General features: G+C 43.0%; 1 protein-coding gene across 4 annotated transcripts in view; it reads right to left on the bottom strand.

Annotated features, from left to right (window-relative positions):
* The window catches only part of ca8 (carbonic anhydrase VIII), a 46,882-nt gene that overhangs the window by 23,575 nt on the left and 8,205 nt on the right, over positions 1-15,102 (bottom strand). For 3 of the 4 annotated variants that reach the window (XR_003982196.1, XM_030403559.1, XM_030403561.1), the window contains exons 2-3: positions 9,999-10,190; positions 9,598-9,722 (exon numbers count right to left, since the gene is read on the bottom strand). Coding sequence is in view for 3 of the 4 variants with exons in the window: in XM_030403559.1 (XP_030259419.1) it covers positions 9,598-9,722; positions 9,999-10,190 (317 nt within the window). In the remaining variant the exon portion in view is untranslated. The remainder of the gene's footprint in view (positions 1-9,597; positions 9,723-9,998; positions 10,191-15,102) is intronic. The other variant, XM_030403560.1, reaches the window with a different exon arrangement.

The raw sequence follows: 15,102 nt of genomic DNA, 5'->3' as shown, positions 1-15,102 counted from the left end.
CATTGTTATAAACAGGTGTAGGGAACAGTTGTAATAAGGGAGTAAGAAACCATCAGCTGGGGGTGACTGAGGGCTCTTATGTCAAGTTAATGTGAACAGGGAGAAATAAATATCAGACCAGACCACAGATCTTATAAGACTGAAAGATGCCATGGTACTACTGTGCAGAAACAGTGATAGTTTAGATTTCATTAAAACATAAAACCCTCAGCGATCTCTTAACTGGCAGCCTTGTTATCATTATCATTCTGGATGAGACTACCCACTGAGAAGTGTCACTGAGAAGAAGCGATCCTAATCGATCTTAACTGCTAAATATGGTAATTGAAATACTGTTGAGATATTTAACCTTGACTTATAAATCATTCACTTTTAAATGAAAACATTTAGTTTTTGGTCAACAAACTACAAAGAAGACTAAAACCAACACTGACTTAGTCCATCACTAGGTACCTCCCCTGCCTGCCTGTGGCAACTCCAAAATGTCTTCGGACTGAGGATATAATTCTTTATTTTGTTAAGAGCTTTACTAATATAAACTTTCATCTAATTTCATTTTCATCTTTTTTAAAGACTAAAGCATTTTTTTTTTAAAAGTTCAGGATAAGGGTTAGGATACTGTTAAAAGGGTTGCTAATATTAGCTAACAGTAGACTCTAAAAACCTACTGTCTTTCCACATCAGTAACAAAACCCTTAAATTTCACCTGGCACAAAGTGCTGCACAGCACTGTGTAAGTGTTGACGCTAGTTTCTGACTGATGCTTTTGTCATTTTGATGCCCACAATGGACAAACTGCAAATGTACAGCTCCTATAGAAAAGAATTCAGCCCCTGGGTTGTTTCACCTTTTATTGCTTTGTGTTGTGGTCATTCTAATCACAAAAAAACCCTTGATATTTTATTTTATTTATTTGTATATATCCTTTTATTTAGATCTCGATCATTGACGGCAAGCCCTCATTTTCACTGATGCCAAGAGCACAGAGAAACAAAGAGACAAACAACAACAAAACAAACATTGTTAAAAACATTTACCTTCAAAAGCAAAGTAGTTGGAAATCATATTTTCAAATTGGTCCATGGAAACAATTGTGTTGAGTTTGCATGTCTGTAAAGTATTCCGAAATGATGCAGCAGAGTAAATGAGAGCCTAACCCAATATTCAGTGTTCATCCGGGGAACGTTGAGCATTAAGTAATCATTTGAACGTGTTGAAAAGTTACTGTGATACCAATTTAATAAAGTGCTGATGTATGATGGCGTGTTGCCTTTCAAGACATTAGAGAGGAAGGTGAGCTAGTACATGTCTAGTCTAGTGGATAAAGGTGCCCATCCAACCTTTTCATATAAAGTGCAATGATGGGTGGAGTAGCTGTCACCAGTAATGAATCTGAGTGCAGAGTCCAGTAGTTTTAGAGGGGAGACAGAGGCATGTCTATAGAGGATGTCACCATCTAAAACTGAAAAAAAGACTGCTTTGATGAGCTGTCTCCGGCAGAGCAAAGGGAAATGGGTCTTGTTCTGGCATAGGTATCCTAATTTTTGTTTTATTTTACAGTTGCTATGGCGCCGTACTAGGTTGCAGCCTGTTGCGGCAGCTCCCGTGGGTTTCCAAGTTTTTTTGTATTTCTGTTTTGATTTTTGTTATGAATTTTAGCAACTCTTCTCCAGAGACCGTGAGAAGATGGACACTGTCCTTTTTTAAACTTTTGCGGCACTTTTTATGATGTTTCTGCTATCCCTAGCAACGGAGGGTCAGGAACGCATCATTGAGCACATTGTTTACACACGCGACCAGCTTATTGCGCTGTGTAAACCTGCACTGCTGCCCAGAGCGAGGCCTGAGGTCCCGAAGGAGCTGTGGAGGAGACGCCGGGGCTGCAGAGCCGGAGCGAAACGGAGGGCCAAGAAGAGGAGACATAGACCGGCTGTACCAGCGATCGTTTTGGGGAACGTGAGGTCTCTGGGGAACAAGACTGACGAGCTCGCTGCACTGATAAAGTCTCAGTTCAATCTCACAGGCTCCACTCACACATCCCGGACCACGGTGTGGCAGTACCCGGCTTCAGCACTGTTCGGGCAGACAGGGACGTGACAAGCAGCGGAAAGAAGAAGGGAGGAGGGATTGCACTGTATGTGAGTGAGAGGTGGTGTAATCCTGGACATGTTCACGTGAAGGAACATCTCTATAGCCTGGACATTGAACTGCTGACTGTGGGGATGCGACCCTATTATTTGCCCCGGGAATTCACGTCCGCCATCTTAATCAGTGTGTACGTTCCTCCTTCAGCTGATGCAGCGGTGGCCTGTGAAGTCATCCACTCCGCTGTTGCCTTCACAATCATCACTGGGGATTTTGGGGATCATGTTTCACTGGAGAAAACACTCCCAACATTTCACCAGTATGTTGACTGCCCCACCAGAGACTATAAAACACTGGATCTTTTGTATGCAAATGATAAGGATGCATACAGTCCCACAGCCCTCCCCCCCCCCTTGGCAGATCTGACCACAACCTGGTCCTGCTGACCCCTAAGTATATCCCTCTTGTTCAGCGGCAGCCTGTCCACACTAGGAGTGTGAGGAGGTGTACTCAGGAGGCTGCTGATGCACTACAGGACTGCTTTGAGACAACAGACTGGGATGTACTCGTCGAGTCACATGGAGAAGATCTGGACAGCATGACCGACTGCATCACAGAATACATCAGGTTCTGTGAACACACCATCATGCCAACCCGGACTGTTTGCTGCTTCCCTAACAATAAGCCGTGGATCACCAATGACCTGAAAGCCCTTCTGAACAAGAAGAAAAGGGCGTTCAGGTCTGGAGACAGAGAAGAACTGAGGAGAGTGCAGCATGGACTCAGGGATATGCTGAGGGCCTGTAAAGACGCCTACAGGAGGAAGCTGGAGGCCAAACTCCAGCAGAACAATGTGAGGGATGTATGGACTGGTATGAAGCAGATCACTGGGTGTAAGGTGAGCGGCAGACAGTCATCAGGCAGCCTGGAGAGGGCAAACGAGCTGAACAGATTCTTCAATAGGTTCAGCTCACAGCCTTCTGTCGTCTCCCTGACACCTCCAAACCCCCACACACCCCCACTGCCCATAATGCTTCCTCCCCTCCCCCCTCACTTCCCTTCTCCCCAACCTGAGCCTGGGTCGGGAGAGAATACCGGTGCTTTGGAAGATGTCCTGCCTGGTTCCTGTGCCAAAGAAGTTGACACCATCAGGCCTCAATGACTACCGACCAGTGGCCCTTACATCTTATGTGATGAAGGTGCTGGAGAGACTGGTCTTGGCCCACCTGAGGCCGCAGGGCTGGTAAGCAATTTGCGGCGGCGGCAGCAGCTTTCCTCCGAAATAATCGCAAGTAAGAGCACCATTGTACATCTAGTTTGTGTAATTATCATGTACACCATATACGAAGTGTACCAAGATGTAGCTTCGTCTCGCTCTTCGTACGCCATCTTTCTCGAATGCTGAGGCAGAGGTGGTTGTTACTGGTGATGTAAAGAGGTCAGCCGGAGGTGGCTCTATTACCACTAGTTGAAATGGGTACAGCGCCACCCATCGTACCGGGTATGACATGCTCCGGCCAATAATTTGATTTTCTCACAGGCATGTATACTCGGACAATTGCAGTTGTCTGATTGAGTAGCAAAGTTGAACTGTGGCTGTAATCCGACTAAGCTGTGCATGTAAACGTACAGACTGACTACCTGACAGGCAGGCCACAGTTTGTCCGTATGGGCAGTGTTCTGTCTGATGCGGTGGTCAGTGATACAGGAGCTCCACAGGGGACTGTACTGTCTCCTTTCCTGTTCACCTTATACACCACTGACTTTCAGTACAACACCGGGTCGTGTCACCTGCAGAAGTTTTCTGACTACTCGGCTGTTGTTGGGTGTATAAGTGAGGGACAGGAGGAGGAGTACAGGGCACTGGTGGACAACTTCAACTGCGGCTGAACATCAACAAGACCAGAGAGATGGTGATAGATTTCAGGAAGAAGAGGAAGACGGCTCCCCAACCACTGTGCATTGTGGAGGCGGTGGAGGACTATAAGTACATGGGTGTTACCATCAACCACAGACTGGACTGGAGATCTAACACTGAAGCTGTTTACAAGAAGGGGATGAGCAGACTTTACTTCCTGAGGAAGCTGAGATCCTTCAACGTGTGCAGCAAGATGTTGGAGATCTTTTATCAGTCTGTGGTGGCCAGTGTACTTTTCTTTGCTGTAGTTTGTTGAGGAAGCAGCATTGGAGCCAGCGACACCAACAGACTCAATAAACTCTTCAGGAAGGCTGGCTCTGTGATTGGCTGTAAACAGGACACTCTGGAGGCTGTGGTGGAGAGGAGGACACTGAAAAAACTGTTATCCATCATGGATAATCCTCTCCACCCTCTCCAACTCACACTGGTCAGACAGCGGAGCACCTTTTCCAGAAGGCTGCTTCAGCTTCACTGTCGTAACAAGAGATACAGGAAATCTTTCCTGTCACAAGCCATCATCGGATCTCTCTACTGTTTTGTTGTACATATTATTATTGTTTATTGTTTATAGTATATTTTGCACTGTATATATATATATTGTGTATATCTTGCTTTCTATTTGTATTATGTACAGAGTGTTTTTTTGCGGACCTACTGCTGCTGTGACAAAATAATTTCCCAGTCTGGGATCAATAAAGTAATTCTATCTATCTATCTATCTATCTATCTATCTATCTATCTATCTATCTATCTATCTGTCTATCGATCTGTCTATCTGTCTGTCAGGGTATCTATCTGACACACATGCAGCTCCACCAGGGAAGGACAATGCCATTCAGCTGGACCAACATCAGGTCAGATCCACCCTGTGTGGAGTCAATGCGAGGAAAGCAGCTGGTCCAGACGAAGTCAACAGCAGTATTCTCAAGGCCTGTGCAGACCAGCTAGCAGAGGTATTTACCACCATCTTCAACCTCTCGTTACTACAATCTGCAGTCCCCACTTGCCTGAAGTCAGCCACCATCATTCCAGTCCCAAAGAAAGGTACGGTGAACAGCCTTAGTGACTATCGCCCAGTTGCTCTCACCCCCATAATTACCAAATGTTTTGAGAGACTCATCCTTTCAACTAGAGCTGTGCGATATTACGATATACATCGTAGTGCGATATAAAAATGTCTACCGTAGGATATAACCCTCTGTTGTTTATATTGCAATTTTAACGTGTAGGCTACTTGATTAGCACTGCCGCTACACTAACGTTAGCGTACACTACGGTTGTGATTCAATACGCTGTCTAAAGCACAACTCAACGTCGGAATGACCGTTGGATATCGACATTTTGAGTTCAAAACAAGTTTATTGTATGAAAGTGTATGTTACTGCAGCAACGCTCCTGCTTTGTGGTAGCAGTTTTACGTCACCCACAAGGACTCGTTTACGGCACCGGTCGCTCGGGAGTAAACAGAGGCAAAGCAGCATGGCAGAGACGGAGGAGAGCGCAATGGAAGACGAAACTAACGTTACTAGTAACGTTACATCAGACGCGAATACAGAAGCAGAACCCCAAGAAGATTTGTGCCGAAAAGGGGGAACCGGAATTCCATCGTTTGGCTTTGGTTTGGGTTTAAAAAGTCAGACACCGACCAGACAACGGTAATCTGCAAAACATGCTGCCAACAAGTTGTTACTAGCGACTCGAACACATCTAATCTTTTCTACCCCTAAAGACACACCGGGATATATATCGTTATGATCATGATATAAAATTTTGTCCATATCGCACAGCACTAATTTCAACATTAAATCTGCCACCCCTGCTGACCTGGAACACCATCGAGTGAACAGGTCAACAGAGGATGCTGTCAACACAACACTCCAATGAGCCCTTACACCCCTGGATCAGCCAAACACTTATGTAAGAGTGCTGTTTGTGGACTTCAGCTCAGCATTCAACGCGGTCATCCCCCGTAAACTAATCCACAAACTGAGCAACCTGGACTTAGGCAGTTCACTGTACACAAAGATACTAGACTTTTTTAGCAACAGACCACAAAATGTCAGGATGGGTGGCCGCACATCATCCACCCTCATCCTGAATGCTGGCACACCACAGGGGTGTGTCCTCAGCCCCCTCCTCTATTTCCTCTTCACCCATGATGGCTCCCCTATCCTTCCCACCAACACCATCATCAAATTTGCTGATGACATGCCCATAGTAGGACTGATAACAAATAACAAGTCAACATACAAGGAGGAGATTCTGCATCTGACAGAATGCACAGCTGCACAGCACAGGGCAGGAAGGACCTGCAGTGGGTGGTGCGGGTAGCGAAATGTGTGTCATCTGGACGACACTACCTCCTCTCAAAGACATTTACACTGGCCGACTTCAAAAGAAGGCCAGCTGTGTCATTAAGGTCCCCACTCACCCCGGACATTACCTGTTCTACCCTTCTGCCCTATGGAAAGAGATATAGATCATCAGTGCAATAAACCCCCCCACTACCACCATATATTTTACTGTTGTTGTAAATATTTTTACTATTTGATCTATTTTTCATACTTGTACCTATTTTATATTTATTTGTCAAACAAAGAGGTGCTATCTGTGTTTCGTTTTTTTTCTGAAATAATGACAATAAAAATCTATTCTATTCTATTCTAGAAGTGTTCGTTTTAATGTGTCAAAGGCTTGCTGGAGGATCTTAATTGCTGAGTGTGGGGTGTTGCTGAATTTGGTACCATCATGCCTATTCTAAAGTCCTTGCACGTCCGCGTCTGTGTCTGGCTGTATGCTGCACAGAAGTTCTGGTGAGATGGTCAAATGGTGGTTTGTCAAGAATTAGTTATGAAACGAAACATGACCCATAAAATGTAATTTTAAAATCAAGATACACTTTGTCAATGAGTGAGGTATATGTAGATTTCAATTTTGGAGATAGTAAGCTTTTTCTCCCTGCTTCCAATATTTCTTCATTGTCAGCAAGACTAATTGCCTGCCACCTTAAGCTCCATACCAACTGAATGACATTTTATGACAGAAGAATGGTATTACAGTTTTTCTTGATTGCTTTGACCTGTTTAAACAAACTGGAATCCACTCGGTTTTCATCATCACTGTCTCAGCAGAGCCCAAGACAACTCTTGCAAATGTGTTAACCCTTTCTCATTGGATTGACACATTTTCCCCACCCTTTTGCAGAACAGTTAACACGGATGTCATTCAAGCAGTCCAAACTCCATTGTTTTAGCTATGGTAACCAAACAGAAACCATCTGTTCCTAACTATTAGAAACTACCTACATCAGTATGAAATCACTAAAGCACCTGTTTGACACTCCTAAACACAAATCTTCAATGAGCAATCAGTCTACAGGCCTTAAGAAAGTGCAGCAGCTGTGTTGTTCTTTGCCAACATGGATTGAAGAGGTCTAAGGTGCAGAGGAATGTCAAGGTTGGATGGCATGCAAGAAGATTTTTCCCTTGGTTCATTGCAAGAGAGGGTAATGAATGTGATGTGGATGAGGCCATGTGGCCCCATCGTCAAGACAGAAGAGACTGAGTATCAATAGTGGCTATTTCTTATACTCTACAGTAATAGATTGTTATACTTTACTGTAATATTTTATATCTTTAACTTCTTTTCTGTGTTTTAAAACAGGTCAGTTGTTCAGGAAAATGCTTGCTGTGAAGCTGCAGAAATGTTTTGTGAACTATGAGACTACCAGCTTTCTTATTTTCTTATACTCTAATAGATTTTATTTTGTGTAATACTTACAGTATTTCAGTTTTCAGCCACAGTTCGAAAAAAAGAATCAATGGAATCAAAAAATGCATCAAAGCATTTCTGATTCTGGATTCAATTCTTTGCAAGACGGCAAATTTGACATCAAATGGCACTGGCATGAAAGCTACGTAGAGTAATAGGCCACAATGACAAGCAATGGTGCACCGATTCGCACTGAGTGCTGTATTTTGTATTTTGTTGTCCACTGTGTAATGGTTGATTGGAAGGGCTCATACACTTGTTTGCAAGTTGTGTTGTTTGAAGGCAAAATTAGCTTTTGTTGCATATTTTAAATGTTTTGACACGGTTAGAGCCTTTTGCAAACAAAATGAGTCATTTTGACCATGAGTGCCACTGTTTCGGCCTGTGTGTTAACTGTTTTGAAAATGTGGAGTTGAGTTGACTGCTGCATCAAAGCAATTAATAAAAACTGTAATGTACTAATGTTTCATATTCTGTGGAAATAACTGTATGTGGATTTTGTTAATTTCTTTTATTCTGTTAAACAGAAGAGCTACCGCTACAGTTGTTCATGTACTCACATAAAGCTGTGCATGCATGTTGATGCATGTATTTACATACAGTTGTTCATAAATTGTTAATGCACTGGCATTGATGCACTTTCAGTCAGAGATATTGTTTACCAAGATAGGTGAAGTCATTTGAGTTTTGAAGAGTAAGATATTACTTGAAGTGAGATTCTTCATGCCTGAAGATGTCCAATTTAGTTTGTGAATGAAATCTTTGTTAAAACCTAAACCAAATTTAACTCTCCAAGATAATTTAATGCTACTCTCATTTTAGAAAAATGAGTATTCAGAAAAATAAAGATCCTGTGAATTAGTTTGTGTCCTGTGTTATTTTAAATTTGACCGGGCTACACTAATAGATTTTATTTTGGTTTCTATGTATTTTGTGTAATAATTACAGTATTTCAGTTTTCAGCCACAGTTCGAAAAAAAGAATCAATGGAATCAAAAAATGCATCAAAGCATTTCTGATTCGGGATTCAATTCTTTGCAAGAAGGCAAATTTGACAACAAATGGCACTGGCATGAAAGCTACGTAGAGTAATAGGCCACAATGACAAGCAATGGTGCACCGATTCGCACTGAGTGCTGTATTTTGTTGTCCACTGTGTAATGGTTGATTGGAAGAGCCTATACACTTGTTTGCAAGTTGTGTTATTGTAAGGCAAAATTAGCTTTTGTTGCATATTTTAAATGTTTTGGCGCGGTTAGAGCCTTTTGCAAATAAAATGAGTCATTTTGGGTTAGGGTAACCACTGTTTGGCCTGTGTGTTAACTGTTTTGAAAATGTGGAGTTTGAATTGACTGCTGCTTCAAAGCAATCAAGAAAAACTGTAATCTTCTCTTTGAACTAATCTTGAATAAAATATTCCCCATGTTTATGAAATATTTTGACAATACCAAATTTGAACCTAACCTAACACATTTTAAACTTTTTGACTCTTTTCTCAGGCCATCAGTGTAAAGTATACAACAGGTTCCCTAGACACACACTCATACAAACACATTGATTTCAGCCTGTTAATTGTTCAGCTGTCACCTTCAGATGTCAGAAGTGTTACTTGTTGGAAAGGTTTTGTGTTCAAGGTATCCACAAACTACAATGAAGGACACGTGTCAGTGCCAGAGGTTTAAACATGAACACTGTGTTTCTTTAGTCTGCACTTTAGTTAGCACTCCGCTCTACGGCCATGACCTTATTTCTGTGTGTGTGTGTGTGTGTATTTGTGTGTGTGTGTGTGTGAGAGAGAGAGAGAGAGTGTGTGAGTGCTCTACCTCCATAGGGAAAGCCTTGAAGTTCACAGTGTGCTCGGATCCTCTCTGGTTTTCTTTGCCCCAGTGGAATCTAACTTCATGAAGCTCATACTCATGATCACTAGGCAAAGGACCCCCAGTAACCACTGACAGCAGCACAGGAAACCAGGGCAAGTGCAGACAGGATGTATAAGACACATCAAAGCCATCCCAGTTAGAGTGAAAGTGAGAAAAAGGGGGTCATTAGCAGTGGCCTAGATTTATTTGCACTCCACATAAGTGTGTTAGTCACCACTAAACATTAACACTAAACACTAAACAGTAGCTGAAAACACAAGACTAAATGTGCATTCTGGTTTGTCATCACTTCTTAAATCAATAAGTGGTGGTCTTGACATGATTCCATGCCTCCTGGGACTCACCTGACTTGGACTTGAGAATAATGCGAACAGTGTGTCCGTCGTTAATGACCTCACAGTCTCGACACACCACGTAGTTTGGTGATAAGCCGACATCCAGGAGGGACGGGTCATACTGGGCCTCCCTGGAGTTTAAGTTAATGGGAGACTGGTACTCGCCATTAGCTGCTGGGAAATGGAGCCCCCATTCTACACCTGAGTGACAGCAAATACAAAACACACATTACATGTACCATACATGTTTATGTTATCATTGAGCAGCTCTACAATGCACATGGTAAATCTATTCTGTTGCTTTAATGCTAGCATAAAATTCATACTCTTAACCAATATTATTTAGCACTACCTTAAAGTAACACTGAGCCAAAACATAAACAAAGAGACATTTCATAAGAATATAAGCTGCTAGTAACCTAACCAGGGTGGGAATTTCGTCATTTTAGGGGCAAGGCCATCTGGCCCTCACTTTTTTTTTTTTTTAGGGGCACCAAGGCCACATGACGGGGCACAAAGGCCATTGAGTAAAATTCGATGACTTACCTTTCAGATTGATACCATAACATCCTAATTTATAATAAGACATGGATTATATATTAAAACATTTTCTAATACCAATATCAAGTTAATGTTACATTAAAAAAGTTTTTTTAGTAGGGTTGTGCTTAGGGTGATTTTGGTGACGCTACACTGAATATTAGTGTTATTGAATATTTCTCCCAATAGAAATTCCCCAAAATTATGGCAAAGCACATTTTTCCAAAACAAAAAATTGTAGAATAACAGCAGGAGACCATTGATATGTGGAGTGATTTTGGTGACACTACACTGAATATTAGTGTTATTGAATATTTCTCCCAGTAGAAATTCCCCAAAATTATGGCAAAGCACATTTTTTCAAAACAAAAAAATGTAGAATAACAGCAGGAGACCATTGATGTGTGGAGTGATTTTGGTGACACTACAGTGAATAATAGTGAAGTTATTAAATATTTTTTGTAGAATCTCTTTTTGGTCTTGCACTTTGTAGACAGTCCCTGCGCCCTCGTCTCACAGACGGCTGACCATAGAGACCAGTGTTAATGTCCAGCCCGGAGGCGCGCTACCTTACTACTATGGTAGTTAAGACTATTCGTTTGTGTTTTAACAATGTTTCACTTATGAGTTATTGATCCATGGAGGTTTGAATCTCTGAATATATTTCCAACTTTACCAAACTACATCCTACCACATAAGTCAGTTATGTATCATATCAAAACTGGCTGAGCTCGCTTGCTGTGCTGAAAGCGTTTTGAGATGCTGCTGCTGTTTGAGATGCTTTCACGTAAGATCATCTTAATGATGAGAATCCACCTGCGCGAACCGCAAACTCATTGAAGTTACTGTGAGTGACTACTGTGCACTCAGGTGGCTATAACTCAAGGCAAGAACACTACGCTGACCGGGCCAGGGGCACAGAGGCCACTGTGGCCGTACGATGATTTTTTTTTCACGGGGCATCAAGGCCAAAGTGCCTTAAAATTCCCACTATGAACCTAACACATCAGAGCAATAGGGCCATTTTTACCTGTCACGGCAGGAAAAGCACTGGGGTTACTAATAACATTATCAATATAGATGTTGATTGCATTGTTTTCTGTGTATGTCCCTGTTAGGGACTGGAGCGGCCTCCCCACATAAAGGGGATCAGGGCAAGCCAGACTCAGACTCAGGTGATGGAGGTGGGAAACAGAGCCAGCAAAGCGTCAGGTGCCAAAAGAACAGGCTTTTTTTTTACAAGAAAAAAAAAAAAAAAAAAAATACACACATATTCTGAGGACAAAGAAAGGCAAACAAAATGGCAGGAACATTTCCTCGCCCTAGGCTACTTCCACTCAGAGCTCCAGAGAGCTGAATGAAGCTCCCTTAAATATGGCCGCCTGCTAAGCCCGATTGGGGCAAACCATTAATGACTGGGAACACCAAAACCATAATGGGCCATCCCAACATTATACACATAAATATACTTCAGAATAAACAATACAAAATCCCCTTGTGACCCAGACAATATTTCACCTGACAAACCGAAATCTATGCAAAAGGATCACACAAACCAATATGCAATAGCGAAAAAAACACCCCTGAGCGACATGGGCCGCGCCCCCCTTGTCCCGCGCTCGATAAAGATCGCCCCTGCAGCGGCGTGTGTGTGTGTGTGTGTGTACAAATGTCCAAGAAAAGTCTCTCTTCGCCCCCTCGTGGGCCACGCCACACAATGGCGTTTCCCTGAGGAGACTGTGAGAAGTGGGGGGGTGCTCACCTTCTAACAGTCCCATTGAGCCATAAAAGAGTGCCAGTAACCCAGGATGAACAAGCAGCTAAATGGAATTCATCATAAGTCTGATTCTTACCTTCGATTATCCTAGTGTGACATGTTAAAATGTGTTGTGTGGAAAAAGGCCAATAACATTAAAGTTGTAGTCTGTTGTTATTTTATTTTTTTTTTTTGTTATATTGGCTGAAATTGTCATTATGATCTGACAGTAGAATAAAATACAGATTAACTGTGCAAAAATCCACTGTCTGTGGGTCCACCCAGTGGCCCTAATTTGATTTTCAAGAATCCACCTCTCTAGAATCAACACAACCAATCCGAGCAAAGGGGGTGTGGGAAAAGTGTCAATCATGCTCATGCATACGCTGCTGGCAGCCCCCCTCGCAGGAAGGGCTGCAGTGCAGTATAGAGGAAGGAGAGACTTAGGAGCTGTACTCATTCAAATCTTCTGGCTAAGTCCACTTTTTTTCTCACAACTCCAGACTGCAGCTTTATGGTGCCTTATAGGCCATGCAAGCAGTGAGGAGGGAAGTTTTCATATCATTTACCTGAAAGCCAATACCATACTATGTATGTAGTCCAAAAATGGACTACCCTCATTAAAATGAATGGGAAGACCTGCATTTTCACAGAAACCAGCCTATCCCTGCTGCCTCCCTGGCCCAACCCTCCTTCACCCTAATCAGTCAGGCTTCAGGACTGCTCACTCCACTGTGACGGTCTCCTCACGGTGAATGAGTCACTTGGTGTCTTCAGAGCTTCGTCCCACTCATCAGTCTTCATTCTCCTCGACTTATCTTCCACGTTTGATACAGTCAACCAGCAAATCCTCCTCTCCACTCTGGCTGAACTTGGCAGTGCTGACTCAGCTCTAACCTGGTTCACATCACACCTGACAAATCGCGCCTTTCAGGTCATATCGAATGGCTCCTTGTCCAAACCCTGCTTTCTGGAAACTGGTGTCCTTCAAGGCTCAGTATTATGACCTCTTATGCTTTCACTATACACTAGATCAATAGGCTCTGAAATCACATCACATGGATTCTCTTACCACTGTTATGCAAATGACACCCAACTGTTCCTCTCTTGTTTCCCATCCTCCTCCAACACCCACATTGCGACGCACATCTCGGAATGTTTGGTAGGCATCTCCGCTTGGACATCACCTCAGACTCAACCTTAATAAAACTGAACTCCTCTTCATCCTGGGGAAAGACTGCCCTTACATTGACCTGTCAGTCACTGTGGAGGATGTCACAGTATCGCCTTCATGGACTGCGGGGAACCTGGGCGTAATCCTAAACGATGGACTGTCCTGGGCCCCTTACATCACTGCTATCGCCGATCCTGCAGATTTTCCCTCTATAACATCCGCAGGATCCGGTTTTTCCTCACAAAGGACAAGACGCAACCCCTAGTCCAAGCGCTGGTCATCTCCTATCTGGACTACTGCAACTCGCTCTTAGCTGGATGCACAGCCTCTGCGACTAAACTGATGCAGCGTATCCAGAACACTGCAACACGTCTTGTTTTCAATGTACCCAACTTTTCCTATGTTTACACCCCTCCTCTGTGACCTCCACTGGCTTCCTGTTGCAGCCCGCATTCAATTCAAAACGATGGTGCTAGCCTTCAAGGCTGTCAATGGAGGTGCACCCGTCCACCTCCAAACACTGGTCAGACCACACGGCCCAGTGCGAGCACTTCACTCTACTACATCAGCTGGCCAGCTGGTACTGCCATCACTGAGAGCAAACAAAGGTCGCTCAGCAAAGTCATGTCTCTTTTCTGTTCTGGCGCCTCAGTGGTGGAATGAACTCCCGACCAATGTCAGGACAGCAGAATCACTCGCCATCTTCCACAAAAGATTTAAGACTCATTTGTTCACACTTTCACCTCTACCCCGCATAGCATGACTCCTACTGACAGTCACCGACCACCATGGCCACACCCTACTTCATTCAACAACCTAAAATCTTCACAATACAGCCTCCTGAAGGTCTTGAGTCTTTCTCAGAATGTCTGATGTTGGTGTGGACATCCAGCTAGGAGGAGGACATTGTGGTTTCAATAATGTAATTTCCTGATGCCACAAGAGGATGCTGTGACTTTAAGCAAATATTGGCATGTAAATATGTTGAAAACAGGAAGCTTAGCAAATGTGTGAAGTTTGGTGCAAATTCAATCATGGACAGTTGAGTTACAACAACCACCTGTTTTATGGTGAATCGTTAATATTTGCTGTGTGGCCAAAAAACTCAAGCTTTTGATAACTTTTTCAAAACAAAGGTGTTAAAATTGTCCAATGAAAATTTGAAGTTGATCAGGTGAAAGCTGTAGGAGGACTCCAGCAAAATACAACAGGTGCAACACATAAAAAGAATTTAAAATGGCTGACTTCCTGTTGGGTTGAGGTAGGGCACCAAATTAGATTTTTGTATGTCAACATACATGGATGCATCATGCATGTCTGCACAGGCTGTTGTCAGAAGAATAGAAAAATATAGTTTCCTGTTGCCACTAGGTGGCACTATGACTGTAACAGAATATTGGCATTTCAATGTCTTCAGGCTGGGAATCCTACTCAAACATGTGAATTTTGGGGTTGATATGACTTTATACGAAATTTCCTCTTTCTTAGCAAACAATCAATATTCACTGCCCTGCCATGCCCTTCAACGAAAACTCAAGCTTTTGATAGCAAAATTTTTAAGACTTGAAGTTGATCTGACTAAAGCTGCAGGAGGATTTGTTAAAGTTCAACACATGCAAACTGTCAAGGGGGGAATGCAAGTT

The sequence above is a fragment of the Sparus aurata genome, chromosome 21, assembly GCF_900880675.1.
Source record: "Sparus aurata chromosome 21, fSpaAur1.1, whole genome shotgun sequence".
Taxonomy (NCBI): Eukaryota; Metazoa; Chordata; class Actinopteri; order Spariformes; family Sparidae; genus Sparus; species Sparus aurata.
The sequence above is the reverse complement of the archived record's forward strand: the minus strand, read 5'-3'. Positions and strand labels throughout refer to the sequence as shown.